Source organism: Nuphar pumila, chromosome 10 (genome assembly GCF_984573655.1).
Source record: "Nuphar pumila chromosome 10, dmNupPumi1.hap1.1, whole genome shotgun sequence".
In the NCBI taxonomy this organism is placed as follows: domain Eukaryota; kingdom Viridiplantae; phylum Streptophyta; class Magnoliopsida; order Nymphaeales; family Nymphaeaceae; genus Nuphar; species Nuphar pumila.
In genome coordinates, this window is record NC_143258.1 from 111,631,361 (window position 1) to 111,647,309 (window position 15,949).

Below are 15,949 nucleotides of genomic sequence, written 5' to 3' on the forward strand. Positions count from 1 at the left end.
ACATGTAGACAAAAGACACTGACCTTATGTTACAGGCAGCATGAAAAAGCCATACCTCTTTAAGATTGACCCATTCCCATGTCTCCATGTTTGTATTTATATCATAAACTAGGGCATGCAGACCCTAAAAATAGCAGTACAGTATATGTTAGGTCTACCAGACATTTTGGATTGGCCTTTTGCAGTATGAACTAATAGACTACATTACCTTCTTAAGGTCATAATCAGTGATGACGGCCTCATAAAAGTTGTTGTCTTCAGGCCACCTTGTCATCACTTTCCGGCCAATTAGTGGATCAAAGGAAGCAGCTGCAGTAGGTTCATTTGCAACAAGAGCACCAGATGTACCACGGCTTGCAACTTGGCCCCTTCCAGCAGGTCCACCAGAAGGATACTGTGCCTGCTTCATTGAGTTGACACCAAGCACTGCATGGCCCTATTATGGAGAAGGAGAACAGGGGCGAAAGAAAGCAGTGTTACCTTTAAGAAATCTTGCACAAGTCATTTCTGTTCACAACACTAACTTACTGATTTAGTCTTCTTGCCCCCGGCTCCACGTTTTGCCGCAGATGATGATGGCTGCATGGGTGCAGCAACTGCACGAGGATGCATTGCAGGTGATGGCACTCCTAAAGAGATAGAAGCTACTGAATGAGAGGTCTTATGTTTCTTCCGAGAAGCTGACACTGTAGGACTAGGTGCAGGTTCATGACCAGATTGTGCAGCACCATGAATGCTATGATGGATCCCTCCTGCTTGTCTCCATTCCCTATCGTCATTTTTCCCACCTAATGTCATTTTTCCCAAATGTTTGGATGTAGCAACAAATATTCAACAAAAAATAACCTGATGAAATGTCAAATACATGGGACTGATCATTTGGATGGACTGCACAAAGCCAAAAAAATAAAATAACTGGAACACGCTGTTTCTGACGACTCAATTAGTCATCAAAACAGGTAGCCCCAATACAGAGACCAGCTTTGGTGAAGCCCGCATGATTGCATAAAACAGGTTGCTCCAATACAGAGACCAGCTTTGTTGACGCCCACATGATTGCATGGCTTTCTAAACTTGCTAAGTTGACTCAGTAAAGTTGAAAGATCATTGGATCATCAAGTGCAAGTCCAAAAGAAAGTTCCGCAGCACTGCTAATCATCAAACTAGAACCACATGAAAAACAAAACTGAAATATTAAAAAAAATTACCTTCGTCTCCTCATCATATCATCTGCATTAACCCGCCCTAGAAGTTCCTTGTGTTCATCATCGGACACTCTCAATTCTTTCCGTAGAACTGACATTAACTCTGCTTGTTCCTAAGAAAATCATCAAATTTACATATTAGCAAATAAAAGAAGGAACGTTGACATGACAAGAATGAATTTAGACAAATACCCAGGTGATGACATCAGCCTGCGCTTTAAAAGCCCTTAAAACTGAACTATATGCCTCTTGTTCCAACCAATGGATCTCACTCTCCATGTCATTTTGCATTCTGTTATAAGGTAAATTACCCACCACAGCAGCTCCACCATTTCCAGCAACTCGTGTTCCTCCTCTGGTTAGTCTATTCTGATGAGGAGGAGGAAGATCGTCATCTGTGCCTGCATCCATTTTAAGAGACAACAACCAGTGAGCCCACCAAGAACGATGTGCAACTTTGGAAATAACTAAAATCATCGAGTTTGCTTGCTTCCAAGTCAAGTCAATATTAATGTAGTTTGTCCCCTCATGAAACTCTGTATTTTTAGACATCTAAATCAAACATCTAATCACACTCTATGTAGTTAAAAGCACTGAATGAGATAACTGAGATGGTAAAGTTAAAATTTCATAATCCAGGGTCTTAGATTTGTTTGAACACATGTTTATCCCCTAGCTTTACAATTTAAAAAGGTGAAAAAAAAAACACTAAACACTCACGTAGGTGACCTGAGAAGTGGGATCACCTAGAAGGGCAGATACCAGGCACTCATGTGTGTGGAAATTAGCAAGGAAACATCAATTCTTTTTTACATAGAACCTAAGTGACCCACTATGAGTCAACCACCTCATCTCAAGCCCATTGGTTCTTCTAGAGGTGCTGCTCATATGAAGCTTTTTTCTCTCTCTTGGTGGCTCTCCATTGGCCAGCCAAGATGAGAGTAAGACAAAACTTTCAAAGGTTGGCTCTTCATTGGCCTCATGGAAGGTGGCCTCCCAAGACACCAATGAGAACCACAACCACTTTCAGCCCCATTAAAGACTCCCCAAAAAATGTGAAGGGGGGTCTTGGCTAACTATGAAAAAAAATCTGAAAAATTTAGAAGCTTGCTGGAACTTATTCCATGGAGAAATCATGATCTTGAAGAAAGCTTGTGAAGCTTGGATACTTGGTGAACTTGAACCAGAAAATCATGAGCTCCGTGGGTCATGAAGAGCATCCCCCTTGTTTCATCATCTTCAACATGTTGTCACCCTTGTTGCTGGCGCCATTGATGTTCGTGTGACTTGTTGCTGGCAACGTTGATGTTTGTGTGATTGTTGTTTGTGTGACATTGCTGGTGGCATGATGTTGTGACTGAAATCTTCACCGTGCATCTGAAAACCCGGTAGCTGGCGTGAATTTGACTGCTGCTGACCCTGGCTATCCCCAAGGGTGATGACCAGCGAATTTGTTATTTAGCCCTTTGCCGGGCTGTTGTTCGAGTACCTCGACTGAACATTGGTGGCTGCCGAAAAAATCAGAAGTTGTTGCTGCCCACAATAGTTTTTTTTATCACAGTTTGCCTACTTAAACTGTTCTAAATTAGTTTCATGTGCTGAAGTAGTGCTGAACTATTGAATGTGGTTCGAAGTAATATCATATCTTTGTTTGTTTTATGTTTTAAATATCCTGATTCGTGAAAACGCGAATGTTGTTACAGATTGATTGTGAAAAAAAGTTGGCGTGATTGGATTGTCAATCTGCTGAGACATTCATACTCGAAACTATATTTGAATTGATGAGTTTTGTGATTTGAATAGTCTTGAATTTGCTAGTGACTGAACTGTTAGGTGTGAATCTGAAAATCTAAGTGCAAAGTTGTTCGTTTAAAATTCGAGTGGTGTCGCTTGATGCAACTCATTCCTTGAATTGTTGCGTAAACAAACTAAACTGCCATATTAGTATCGTGTTCATTGATTTTTTTTTAATCTGAACATTGAAGTGCATTTTATCTTGATTCTTGGCGTTTGGTGGAAGTTGGAGAGTGGAATATTGGAGTGTTCTTTGTTGCAGGGTGTGTAAGTTTATATATATATATATATATATATATATATATATATATATATATATATATAGGATAAGCCATGTGCATGCGATCAGCACATCGAATCTGAAATTTATTTTAAAATTTTGCCCCTTGTTTTAAAACTCAAACTGCTTCTGCATTAGAGTTCAAGGTGTAGGTGTGTTTGTGAACCAACCACCATAGTCGGTTGCATTATTTTAGTATCAAAGTCAGGTTAGGTTTCCCTACCTTAGAGTGATCCTAGGTTGTGTTCGCCATAGCCGGACGACAGGGAGGTCATGGTCACGGTGACTTCGCTTTTGATAATGAAGCTTGAGATCTTAGGTCTGAAAATAGGAATTGGCAGTGTAAAGTCGAAGAATTGACTAGAAGGCTTGACGACTTTACCCAAAAAAGGGAGTGTCAAACTGAGCAAGGTGCTTACGGTTCACAGGGCTCACATGACCCAAAACCAACTAAGAACACTAGCACCAAAGCATAAGTTGGGATCGGATTCCGAGTTGAATCTAATCCAACTACGATCCAATAGTTAAGTCTTAGTTTTTGGGTTTGTTTTGATTTGGATCTTCACAAGATCCAAATCCAAGGAACCCATACTAATATATATATATATATATATATATATATATATATATATATATATATATATACACACACACACATTAGAATAAAGGATGGAGTTCGGTACAACTGGACCCAACCCAACCCAAACTGTTTTGGGGTCAGATCCAGGTTGGATCCAACCAAAGGATGTCGACACCCCCCATCGACATCCCCAAACCGACCCGTTTTTATTCCCTATATAAATCCCTACAGGGTTTCATTTCTTCAAACTCTCGCTCGCTCTGTGATTTCTCTCTCTCTCTCTCTCTCTCTCCCTTATTCGTACTTCTGACATGCATACCGAAGCACAAGCAAATTAAAAACCTACGCTCGGAATTGTTAAAGATTCATACCATCTCCAAGGTAGGGGAAAGCTGCATACGATGACGGCAGCTGAACATTTTGGATATATATGCATTTATGTCAAATATAAATAATAACATTAATATATTTATATATATGTATGCATTTATCTCAAGGACGCAATTTCGTTTATTCTTGTCCCATTTAAATTACGTTATTTACTTTGTCGTCGCGTTGTTATATGCACAAGCTTCTGCTTAATATATATTACTTATACATACATATATAACTATTCAAAATACGCAATTTTGCGTATTCTTATCTTATTTAAATTAGGATTTATTTTGAGTTCGTGGTTTTGCGTATTTTCGCGTTATTTACGATGGCCTTTTGGCGGACACCGCTTTAATATATATGTATTATATATACATATATAATTATTTAGAGTACGCAGTTTTGCGTACTCTTGCTCTATTTCAATTATGCACGCATTTATTTAGAGTACACGATTTTGCATACTCCTACTTTAAATTATGTGAATATTTATTTAAAGTTGCAGATTTTTGCAGCCCTGCTTTAATTCAATTTCAAAAGAGTTTTCATACGAGATTTCAAGTTCGCATGCCCCTAATGTTTCATAAAATAAAACAAGGGTTTTACGTTCGCACGTTCGTGATATTCGATGTACATATGTGCCGCTTATCCTACAAACAAAATAATGCTGGCATGCATCAAAGTTGTTACGTCCATTTTGAACGAACAATTCTCAAGCATTGGAGTGTTCTTCGAAACACCATTCCAACTTGGTTCGAACTTTAAAATAAGTTGAGATTGGCATGACTCAGGCATTTGCAATTGAGTCTTCTCTTCGAACCAATAAAATGCAAAGACTTCGACTACGTAGACGTCGGTCATACTTACGGCAGTCCTTCCTTTTTGCATCCGGAATAACCCAGATATGCCCTCGGTCTAAGGTACAGGAAATCGTGAATTTTCCAAAGTTGTGATTAGTCTTTTTTTTAGAAATCAATATTATTCTCATCATTGATGTACTATCAGACATGCACGACATACTTGTACGTCGATGAATGGTTTTGAGGTTTATGACAAACCTCGTTGTGCGACAATGCACCATATTATGGAAAAATCATATAAACATACATTATCGCCTTCACAAGCAAACTTCGTTGTGCGATAATGACCGTATTATGAAAAAATCACATAAACATACATGATCATTTTCACAAGCAAGATGCTCGGTTTGGTTTAAAAGACCAATGCATGTTAAATAGGTCGTTGGATAAAAGAAGACCCGAGTCACACCCATTCATCTTTTAGTTTTGTCAAGAGAGAGGATAGGAGGGACAAACTCTGATGAACAATATTCTTAACAACTACGCTCCTCAAGTGGCAATGGCTTCGTCGTCTTCGATCATCGGAGTTAGGGGACAAGATACCAATTATTATCCTAAGTAGTAGATCCCACAAACTTCTGCAGAAGTTCGAACGCATCCCCCATTTATTTCTGCCTCTAGAAAATTCTCTCTCGATCACTGAAACCATCCCCATTGAAACGAAATCAGCAAGTCGTTCGGGTTATAAATTTACATAAAATAATAAACCCCAAAACAGTCTGAATTGTTTATACGTTTTATCCTATGTCGATAATTATCGAAACAAGATTATGATGCTCACTATGCTTCTTTTGAAACTGAATGTTGTGAAATATAACAATGCATTTGTTAGTCTTGTTCTCTAGTCTATTATCGTTGCACCTACCAGGCTTTCATGAGTCTGACTCATTTTATGGGATATATGTGACGAATAAACGGATGTTGCACGCGATGGTGCGATGATATCAAGAATTCACTTTCTTTGTTCGCTCCTGAGCACGCTTTGTAATTTTGAATAAGGATTTTTGTATAACACTATTTATATCTAAAACTATGTCACAAGGATGCGGGTGTGAGTGCGAGTGCGAGTGCGAGTGCGGGGGCGAGGGTGCGTCACTTTCAAAAAACTTGGGTGCAGGGGTGCGGCAAAAATATAAATATAAATATAAATATATATATATATATATAATTTTAAAGTTTTAACAGTTAACAACAGTAACACTAATGAAATAAAAAATAATTATCATAATTATTATCATGCATGCAATAAATCAAATTAACAATCTACAATTATATTCTACATCATAAAAACCAACACCACAATTATAAAAACAATCAAATAAGTAAAGCAGAAAAGAAGTAAATTGTATAGTATACTAACAAAAGAAGCAAAAAATACATAATTACATACCAAAAGCATATCCTACACAACGTATATGACGATGAGGTAATGGATCCTAATAATTTTCTTCTTCATTATCAAATGCATCATAAGAAGGAAGATTGGGCTCAGATAAATCCATGTTTGTAATGTTGAAATCATGTTCTCCCTCTAAGTCACACTCTTCTGGTTTTACATCCCAAAATTTGGATGATCCTTGTCTGCATTACAAACTCAATTTGAAAATGTTAAATACAAGTATATTTAAATGAAAAAACTAAGAAATAGTCAAATAACTAAGAGAGCAAATTAGTATATATATTCATCATTGGTTCACGAAATTAGTCAAAGATTTGAATCAACATATACTAAATCATCTTCACGCTTGCTGGTGAGTTTGTTTCTCTTCATGTTGTGGATTTGAGAATATGTGCTCCAATTTCTTTCACAACAGGATGAACTAGCAGGCTACGATAACAATCTCAATGCAAGACGTTGGAGAAGAGGTGTTTATGATCCAAATGTTGACCACCATGTAATAGAATCTATATTATCCTCCTCTCTCGTGAGTAATGCATGTTCATATAATCTCGAAGATGCAATTTTTTTAAACTCTTGTGTGACTTGATTTAAAATATGTAATTCTGGATAAAGTCTCGTCATACACATATTTATATGCCTTGATAGCTTTGGGTCTAAATTTGGAGAGACACGACTAATACCACCTTCCTGTCACCTTTTTGCATAATATTTTGGATTAAGAGAATGTGTCACGCAATGCAAAGGAATGTTGCTCTTATCCCATCTTCTGACTAAAACTGAATGAATATGGTTAAAAAATTCTGAACCATTCAATGCAGGATTTTTTTCTTCATGCTTGAAAACTACAACTTGTATTTTTTCAATCATATTATCCCACATTTCATAAACTTTGTGAAGCATGGGCTCATCCTTATCAATTTCTCTCAACATTTTCCAAATAGGTTGCGTAAATTGAAGAAAATATATGACTTTGTCCCAAAACTCATCATCAACAATAAATTTCTTAATTTCTTGAGCCTTGACATCATCATCAGCATGATAGAATGTCTAATTATCATCAGTCACCATGCTAACCAAAACATTTTTCACTTCCTTAATCCTCTTCACCGTCACAATGATGGACGCAAAACGTGTTTCAGCGACCTTTAACAATTTCAGGTCAGAATGCCTAATAAATATAGCATTAGCATGATGATGGTTGATAACAAAATTCCTAATGCTTTTGACATTTTTTTCTAATTCTTCAATTCATGAACATAGAGCATATGCTGGTGAATTTTCTTCTTCTTTGGGGTTGCAGATGCTCTTTAGGGCCAGATTCAAGTTGTATGCTACGCAGGGAGTCCAAAAAATATGAAGATACTCACTCTCCAAACTCCATGATGCACTTTTACAAACTAGAGCGTTGTCAGTGATGATTTGTACTACTTTCTGAACACCCACTTCTTTTATTACTTCTATAAACAACCCTTCAAATACTCAGCATTTTTTATTTCCCAGATGCATCAACTGCTTTCAAGAATAATAGGTCATTAAGCAAAGAAGCAATGAAATTGATTAGTGGACGCCTTTGAATATCTGTTCACCCATCAGAAACAATGGAAACTCCATTTTGCTTCCATGAATATTTTTTTATTTCTAGCAATCTCTCAACATTTGTCCTCTCTTATGCAAGAAGTGTGGTTCGTAGTTTTTTTGAACTTGGAAGTACATAGCCACTCAAATTACAATTTGCCAAAGAAGTAACTAAATCCTTCCAATAAGGATTTCTAGCTACATTAAATGGGAGTGAACCAGAATAAAAATACCTCGTTACTTTTTTATCCATCTCCTCCTTTCCATATGTATTGAGAGTTGTTTGTATCATTCCTCTTCTTCTACCTCCTACATCCACTTTTCTTTTTTTTAGCATATTCTTAGTGGTTTAAAAATGACACACTAATTGCACAAGAATCACTCATTGTTTTCTTCTTCTCATATTCTTCTTTTACTTGCTTGTATTGTTTTCGCATTGCCTCATCAACTCTTCTGCATCCTGAAATGCCATGTCCTGGTATCTTCAACAAATGAGCCTTAACTCTTGTATAAGACCCAACAAAATCTCTTTCACAGAGCTTACATCGAAATCTCTTGTTTTCACCAACTCCTTCAGTTTTTGCAAGCTTATCTACATGTACCCATAATGGCCTCACATCATCACTCCCACTACAACTATCAACAACACTAGCAACAGAACTCACACGTGGGGATGAGGATGATGCAAGTCCTTTCCCTTTATTCGTCATTTTTGTCTTATAAACACAAAAAAATTATATTAAAATCAATTATACACACAATCAAGATTTATAATATTGAATGCAAACTCAATAACATATACAATAAGTTCTAAAAAATATAGTAGTAGTATGTATAAATAAATACAGAAAGGTACAAGAAAAATATATAACAATAACATTAATGCAAAGTGAACACTTCTAAGCAAGGGATTATAAAAGATAATATGATCCTGAGAGGTACAGAATCCACATCTTAGTAGCATAAACAGCTAATTGGATACACTTCTACACATAATCAAGAGTCTATTGGTTTTAAATTCAAGTGTGAAGCTTCAATTGTTCAACATGAATTCAAATCTAATTGCTAATTAGATGCTCCTCACTTTATCAAATCCGAGTACACAGATTCGGGTTTGGTTTGGATATCTGACCCAAATCCGAACCATTGACATGCATACTCCCAAGTATGATAACTATTCATGCATATGAATTCCACAAATGCTTAGCCTTAGCCAATGCATACTCTAGGATCAAATGGCACCTTTGTGTGCTCAATAGAGATGGTACATAGATGAAACTGCAACCGGACATCTGATTACTACTTTCTAGAATTAGCTTAGCATGCTGGAGCTATGCTTGAAGGAGATAGAACAACAAAAGCCATCTATAAATTAGTGATGAAGAGAGCATTCTTAGTCGTAGTACTGCAAATAACAAGTACAAACATGAACTGTCAATGCAAGGCAGCGTCCCCCTGCGGATTAGGCTCGGTAGAACTATCTCTATTCCGGTAAAACCAGCAGCTCAGCAGCTGATTCTAATGTGCTTTCCTAGTTGCCCAAGGATAATGGCACTGTATACAATGTGTAACAGCATAGTGTATGAGAAAGCAACGTTGAAATCATTGGGAGCACTTCATAAACGCACAGAAAATGAAAGGAAGAGTAAGGTTGCAAAGAAAGGGAGAGGGAGGGCGGGATAGAGGGGTTTGGGAGAGGGAAAGAGAAGGCGGGAGAGAGAGGAAAAGATAGGGTGGGAGAGAGAGCGATAGTGAGAGAGACAGAGAGAGTGAGAGTGAGAGACGGAGAGAAGAGAGACATGGCGAGTGAGATAGAGTACCTGAGGAGGAGAGGTTGTCGTCAACGTCGAGGTCTAGTGGAGAGGTCGTCGTTGGCTTCAACTTCAGGAGGAGAGGAAGGGAGGATTAGGGCAAAAAAAATTGCCCTAATCCTCCTCTCTACAGCCCATTTCATCGGGTGTATTTTTTTTAAGGTCTAAAATCTGGACAAAATGACTCTGGGTGCGTTGACTGCACCGAGTGCCGCACTCGCACGCACACCGGGTGCCGCACGCGCACCTGCGTCGCATCGCGTCGACGTGGGTATGACACCAGGTTGGCCGAATCCCTGTGACTTAGATCTAAAACCTTGTTTTGAATCTTTATAGTTTCGCATGGATGTACGAAAATGCAAACCCAAATCGAAGACATTTGGGGACCCAATTTGTTGGTTAGAAATTTCGCCTGTAATCTGCCCAAGGTTCGCCGACTTGAACTTTTCAAATATTATTTTCGTTGAACTATCGTTTTAACTCTGAAAAATGATTGATTATTAAAATTTCAATATTTTCCTTAAAATTTACAAGTTCAAGATTTTGATGCATTAGAGATCTTGCACAACAATGTTGCATAAGCATTGATGATGTACCACGACTAGGGTAATCATTGAATCTAAGATGTTTGTTTTGTAGTGTTATTATTAGAGGTGGGCTGCATAAATTTAAGCAGCATATTGTAGGTCAAGATCAATATGTACATCCGTGTGATTTTTCATATATTCTTGCCACTTTTCGTGTTGATGTTATCGTTAAACTAGAAGAAATTCAAAGAAGAATTTTGCAAAAATGCAAGGATAGAGAACTTCCGACCATTGTTCCAGATCCTGAGATGATGATAACCCACTTGCCAAAAAAATGGCCCAACATACAGAAATCATCGAGCGACAGTTGGATGCAGAATTGAAAAAATACTATCCTAATGTTTGACAAATAGGCTTTAGAATATAGTTTAGTTTTAGAATCTTTATAGTTTAGAACTTTAGAGATGAAGATTGGCATGTAAGACGGTGGTTAAATGTAATGTTTTTATTTATCATCAACTCTTATTGGTTAAATTTAAGGCTTTAGTTGTGTTTAAAATTTAAATTATGTAGTTGTCTTTTATTTACATTGTCAGTTATTAGTTGCATGGTTTGTATTTAATTTAAATTATGCAGTTGCCTTCATATGTGAATTTATGGTTGTATTTTGTGCAATTCATCATTGTTTATGTGATATGATTTTTTTATAATTTATGCTAAATTTTTATGATTTTTCTAGATTTTTTTAGAATTTTTGGATTTTTTTATTAAAATTTTATGATACATCTACGATACGATACAATATTACTTTGGGCCCGACCGATATGGGTAATGATACGATACTAACAATCTTGATGTGGACAACCGCTATTAAGCAGATTTTGATTGGCAAAGATATGTGGGAATATGTTGATGGCTCCTTACCATAACCTCAACCTATTTTCACTAAATTCATTTGTGGAGGAGTTACCAAAGAAGAAACCCTTAAGGGCAACGAGAGAGAAAAGGCTTTTTTGGACTATAAAAAAGCCATTAAAGCATGAGAAGTTGGACATGCAAAAGTTTTATCCCTATTTATGGGAAGTATTTGTGAAGAACCGTGTGAAAATATATTGGAATTTGAGAGAGCCGATGAAGTATGGGTATTTATCAAACAAACCTACACTTAAAACGATGTCGCCCATAAATGGGAATTGCAAGACAAAATTCATAATTGTAAATAAGGGCGAAGAGTATTATGGAACTCTCAAAAGATTATGGGACCAAATGGCTAAGATGGAGTCAATTTGGGACAACTCCAACAATGCTCGCCATAGAAAAAATCAAATCCTTGGAGAACAATTATTTCACTTCATGAGAGGCCTAAGACCCGAGTTTGAGCAAGTTCGAGAAAACATTATCCACCGTAAGCAATATATATAGATATATGAGTAGAATATCTGCCTACACCAATTTGTGCCTACCGCTAACTACAGGGCTTTTGAAAGGTTCTTTTCCATGTTTTTTCTCAAATCTGACCATACAGATGTGTTCTACGTGTTAAATTTTATAGGAATGGACTCTTGCATCATTCAATTCTGACGAGCAGGTAGGTTTTTATAAGGTTCAAAAATCGACGGTGTAAAATAGTTATAAATATCATAAATATTCAAGGCTTAAAAAATTGTGTTCTTTATCGAAAAAACACAATCCAAGGGTCATTTCCTAGCAAATCGACCATTCCGAACGCATCTGCGTGGTCAAATTTGGGAAAAACAACTTGAAAACCTCCCTCTTTGCTTGTGGTAGGTTGTTGTAGGCACCTAAGGTTATAGGCAGCTACTCTGAGGGTGTTAGGACTTTTGTTAGCTTTCTCGGCAAGGCGCTAAGGAATGGTGGCACTAGGGCTTGTTATGAAACCGATTTAAGGTAGTGGAGTGTTCGAGAGATGCCATGAAGGTGGTCATAATCGGACTGCCACGTTGGATAAGGTCAAAAACTCGATCCGAGGGGTTGATCTACAACAAGACCTTGAAAGCTTTTTCAAGTGTCAGTAGTGGATCGTTCTGTCAATCAGGAAAGATTTTTGGTGACAACACCTGGAGATATCAAAAGTGAGAATGCAGACATGATCAATTTCCTCTTTCTACGATGATTCCTCACCCAAAGACGGTCGAGTGTAGGCGGGGATGTTCCCTTTCACCCAACGAATTTCAATAATGCCCTAACGGAAATTGTGAGTGCTTTGTATCTCAATACATCAACAATTTTCATCTCCTTCGGAGAGATTGGCCGCCCCACTTGCATCATGCCGTGGAAAAATCAGCCTCATTGGCATTCCTATATATATATATATATATATATATATATATATATATATATATATATATATATATATATATATATTAAACAATCATAAATATCGTTCTTGAGTACATCTCGACAAGGTAATTTCTCGTGATAATATAGGTTTAGTTGATAAATCTTGAGAATATATCGAAAAAAAAATTGGTGCTTAGGATATTTTAAAATATAAAAATATCATAAATAAGTAAAGATAATATCATGTTTAGATAATAAAATACACATATAATAAAAGAAAGAAGAAAAACATATGTAAGATATAGAAAAGTAAAAAGTTAAGACTCGATAGTGATAATATCAAGATATATATAAATTTCTGATATTTTCTAAATATCATGATATTTTTCCATTAAATCATTTTACGAATTTACAATGATATTATTGGGATATTTTCAAAATATCACCTTTATTTGTGATCATGATTTTAACTACCTAAGAACACGCTTAAAAGTTCTGATTTTGTATATATTACTAGAATCTCATAAACCAAAATTAAAATAACCCTCCATTTTTTAAAACCAAGGGCTTGCTTTTATATTTGGTTCCCTTTTTTGATGAGGCACCAAATTGTTCCTCTCTATTCACTTCTTTCCTTGTTTTGCTCACTAAGGGAGCACTAGAGCTTGATCATTCCTAGGACTATCAATTCCAACAACTTCTCACAAAAAAAAACGAAAGACATTGATTATAGAGATGAGTGTGGGAACATGAGCTGACGTGGATGACCGCTTGAAGACAACATCTACCTTTGCAAAATTCAAGTTAGTAAAGGTGATTTTGCCTAGAGAAGTGGGGATCTCTCTCTCTCTCTCTCTCTCTCTCTCTCTCTCTCTCTCTCTCTCTGAGTTGCAAAATTTGGGAGCATTTTATTCTTTTGTTTCCAACAATTCATTCAAACAGTATTATTCTTTCCATTTTACTATATATGATATATTTATGAACACTTCTTTATTCGTTGTTTATAGACAATGAGCAAAAATGTTGCCAAACAGGGCTGTAGAAAATGTGGTAAGAAAACTAAAATATATCTTGTAAAGGTAACATGCAATGCAAAAAAATACAAAACAAAATAAAAATACAAAACCCCATTCACTTATAAATTGAACATGCAAAGCTATTATCACAATTAGTTCAATTTCAAACAAAATCGCCAACATTCAAAAATTCAATTTAATGTGCATCTTTGCATGGATAGATAGATTCATAGAGCCAACATGATCAAATTGCCTTGATCAAGCTCTATTTTTCAATTCGTCACTTTTCATTATCCCAAGGTGGCCATTTGTGTTTTAAATATCGTCTTGGATCAATATGGAGTATTGATTCATCCACCCATAAGTTGATACAATTCTGTTACGGGCCCAACTTGGAAGGACTCCCCTGGATCCAGGCTCCAAGATCCACACACCACCTCACACCCCTAGAGAAAAAAGTTTGGCTTGTTTGTGGGGGTCAAAAAAGTGATGTGGCAGCTGAGGTGGCTTCTCCACGTGTGGAAAAGTCAAAGAACACATGTCCCCTTCCTATTCAAGCAAGGGAGGAGGATATGGGTCCCACAGGGTGGATACATGTCAAGCAAAGAGAGCTCCCTACAAGATGAGAAACTTTTCTTATTCAAGGAGACACTAGGCATTGGGAAGGAAGGAGGAAAGGAAAGGAAGATGGAGTCACAAGGTCAACGAAGTGGGGGCCACATGGGGTCTCCCTTGTAAAGAAGAAGCAAGAAGAGAAAAGGAAAGGGGGGGACATCCCCCTCCCCCCACTTTACAAACAAGTGGGGCTATGCCCCTCTCCTCTACTTTCCTATTTTGTTTATAGGTCCATCTTGGACTTCTTTCTATTATAACTTAAAGTTATTATTTTAGAAACTAACTGAAGCCAACTACTGTATAATGTGGACCAGGTAGCCTCTGGTTGGGCATGCATGAATTTAAGAATTTGGTTCTCTCGTGGGGCTATGCCCCTCTCCTCTACTTTCCTATTTTGTTTATAGGTCCATCTTGGACTTCTTTCTATTATAACTTAAAGTTATTATTTAAGAAACTAACCTAAGCCAACTACTGTATAATGTGGACCAGGTAGCCTTTGGTTGGGCATGCATGAATTTAAGAATTTGGTTCTCTCTATCCCTCTCTCGATCGTTTTTATCTCTTCTCTCCCTTATCTCTCTCTCCTCTCTCTCCCCCTTACCTCTATAATCTCTCTCTGATCCACGTGAGGACCAGACCCTCAAGGGTTGGTCGTTCATTCTCGTTGGAAGGCCTAAAGCTTTCCAGGCATCCCGACCGTGCGGTCTTGCTTATCGATGATCCCATCGTCGTTGTTGCATTACTGATCGTGTGCCAGAGTTACAAAACGTTGGAGACATCATCCCAACCTGTTACAGACCTCCAAAGTACCCCTAGGATCCTTTCATAGCTTTAGATCAACCTCCCTCTAATTCCTAGAACCCAAAATCTAAAAACGCTCTTTACTTGAAACCCGATTGGCCCAATTTATCTAAACATAGATCCCTTGACCTACTGCTGATCAGCACTATTACCAAACCCTCCCACACGTCCTTAGGCCTCCCTAGGACCTCTGGTCTAAGTCCCATACATTTTGGAATATATTCCTTTCATAGCTTTAGATCAACCTCCCTCTAATTCCTAGAACCCAAAAACTCAAACCGCTCTTTACCCGGAACCCGATTGGCCCAATTTACCTAAACCGAGTTCCCTTGGCCTACTGCAGGCTTCTCCTCTGATCAACACTATTACCAAACCTCCCACACGTCCTTAGGCCTCCCTAGGACCTCTGGTCTCAGTCCCATACATTTTGGAATCTATTCCTTATCCGAACCTCTCATTGAACTCAAATTGCACCTACCTGATTAGCCAGTTAACCCTGTTTTCACCCTACCGCCTAGTTCGCCACAAGGAACCTTCGACCATTCTCTCACCATGTCAATCAAGGAACATCAAACCCACAGGTGTCAAGACAAAAATATTGCAGGTTTGATCCATTAGAGTCCATTAGACTCCAGTTAGAGTACCCGTCTGCCACAAGTCCCAAATTCTCGATCGGACCTTCTTCAGGTCCGTACACATGTTCGTCCAGCATGAGCCTCCAAAATTTTGAGGGTACAACATATTGGTATCAGAGTGAATCCCATACCATGGAGGTACCACAACCCTCGCACATCGACAACAATAAGG

At 37.6% G+C, this 15,949-nt stretch overlaps 1 protein-coding gene across 2 annotated transcripts in view; it reads right to left on the minus strand.

The window, feature by feature from the left end:
- LOC149827923 (protein EMSY-LIKE 3-like) overlaps positions 1 to 15,949 on the minus strand; it is a 47,638-nt gene that overhangs the window by 21,444 nt on the left and 10,245 nt on the right. For both annotated transcript variants that reach the window (XM_090019732.1, XM_090019731.1), the window contains exons 2-6: positions 1,398 to 1,606; positions 1,209 to 1,318; positions 529 to 769; positions 209 to 436; positions 56 to 124 (exon numbers count right to left, since the gene is read on the minus strand). In XM_090019732.1, the coding sequence (XP_089875858.1) occupies positions 56 to 124; positions 209 to 436; positions 529 to 769; positions 1,209 to 1,318; positions 1,398 to 1,606 (857 nt within the window). The remainder of the gene's footprint in view (positions 1 to 55; positions 125 to 208; positions 437 to 528; positions 770 to 1,208; positions 1,319 to 1,397; positions 1,607 to 15,949) is intronic.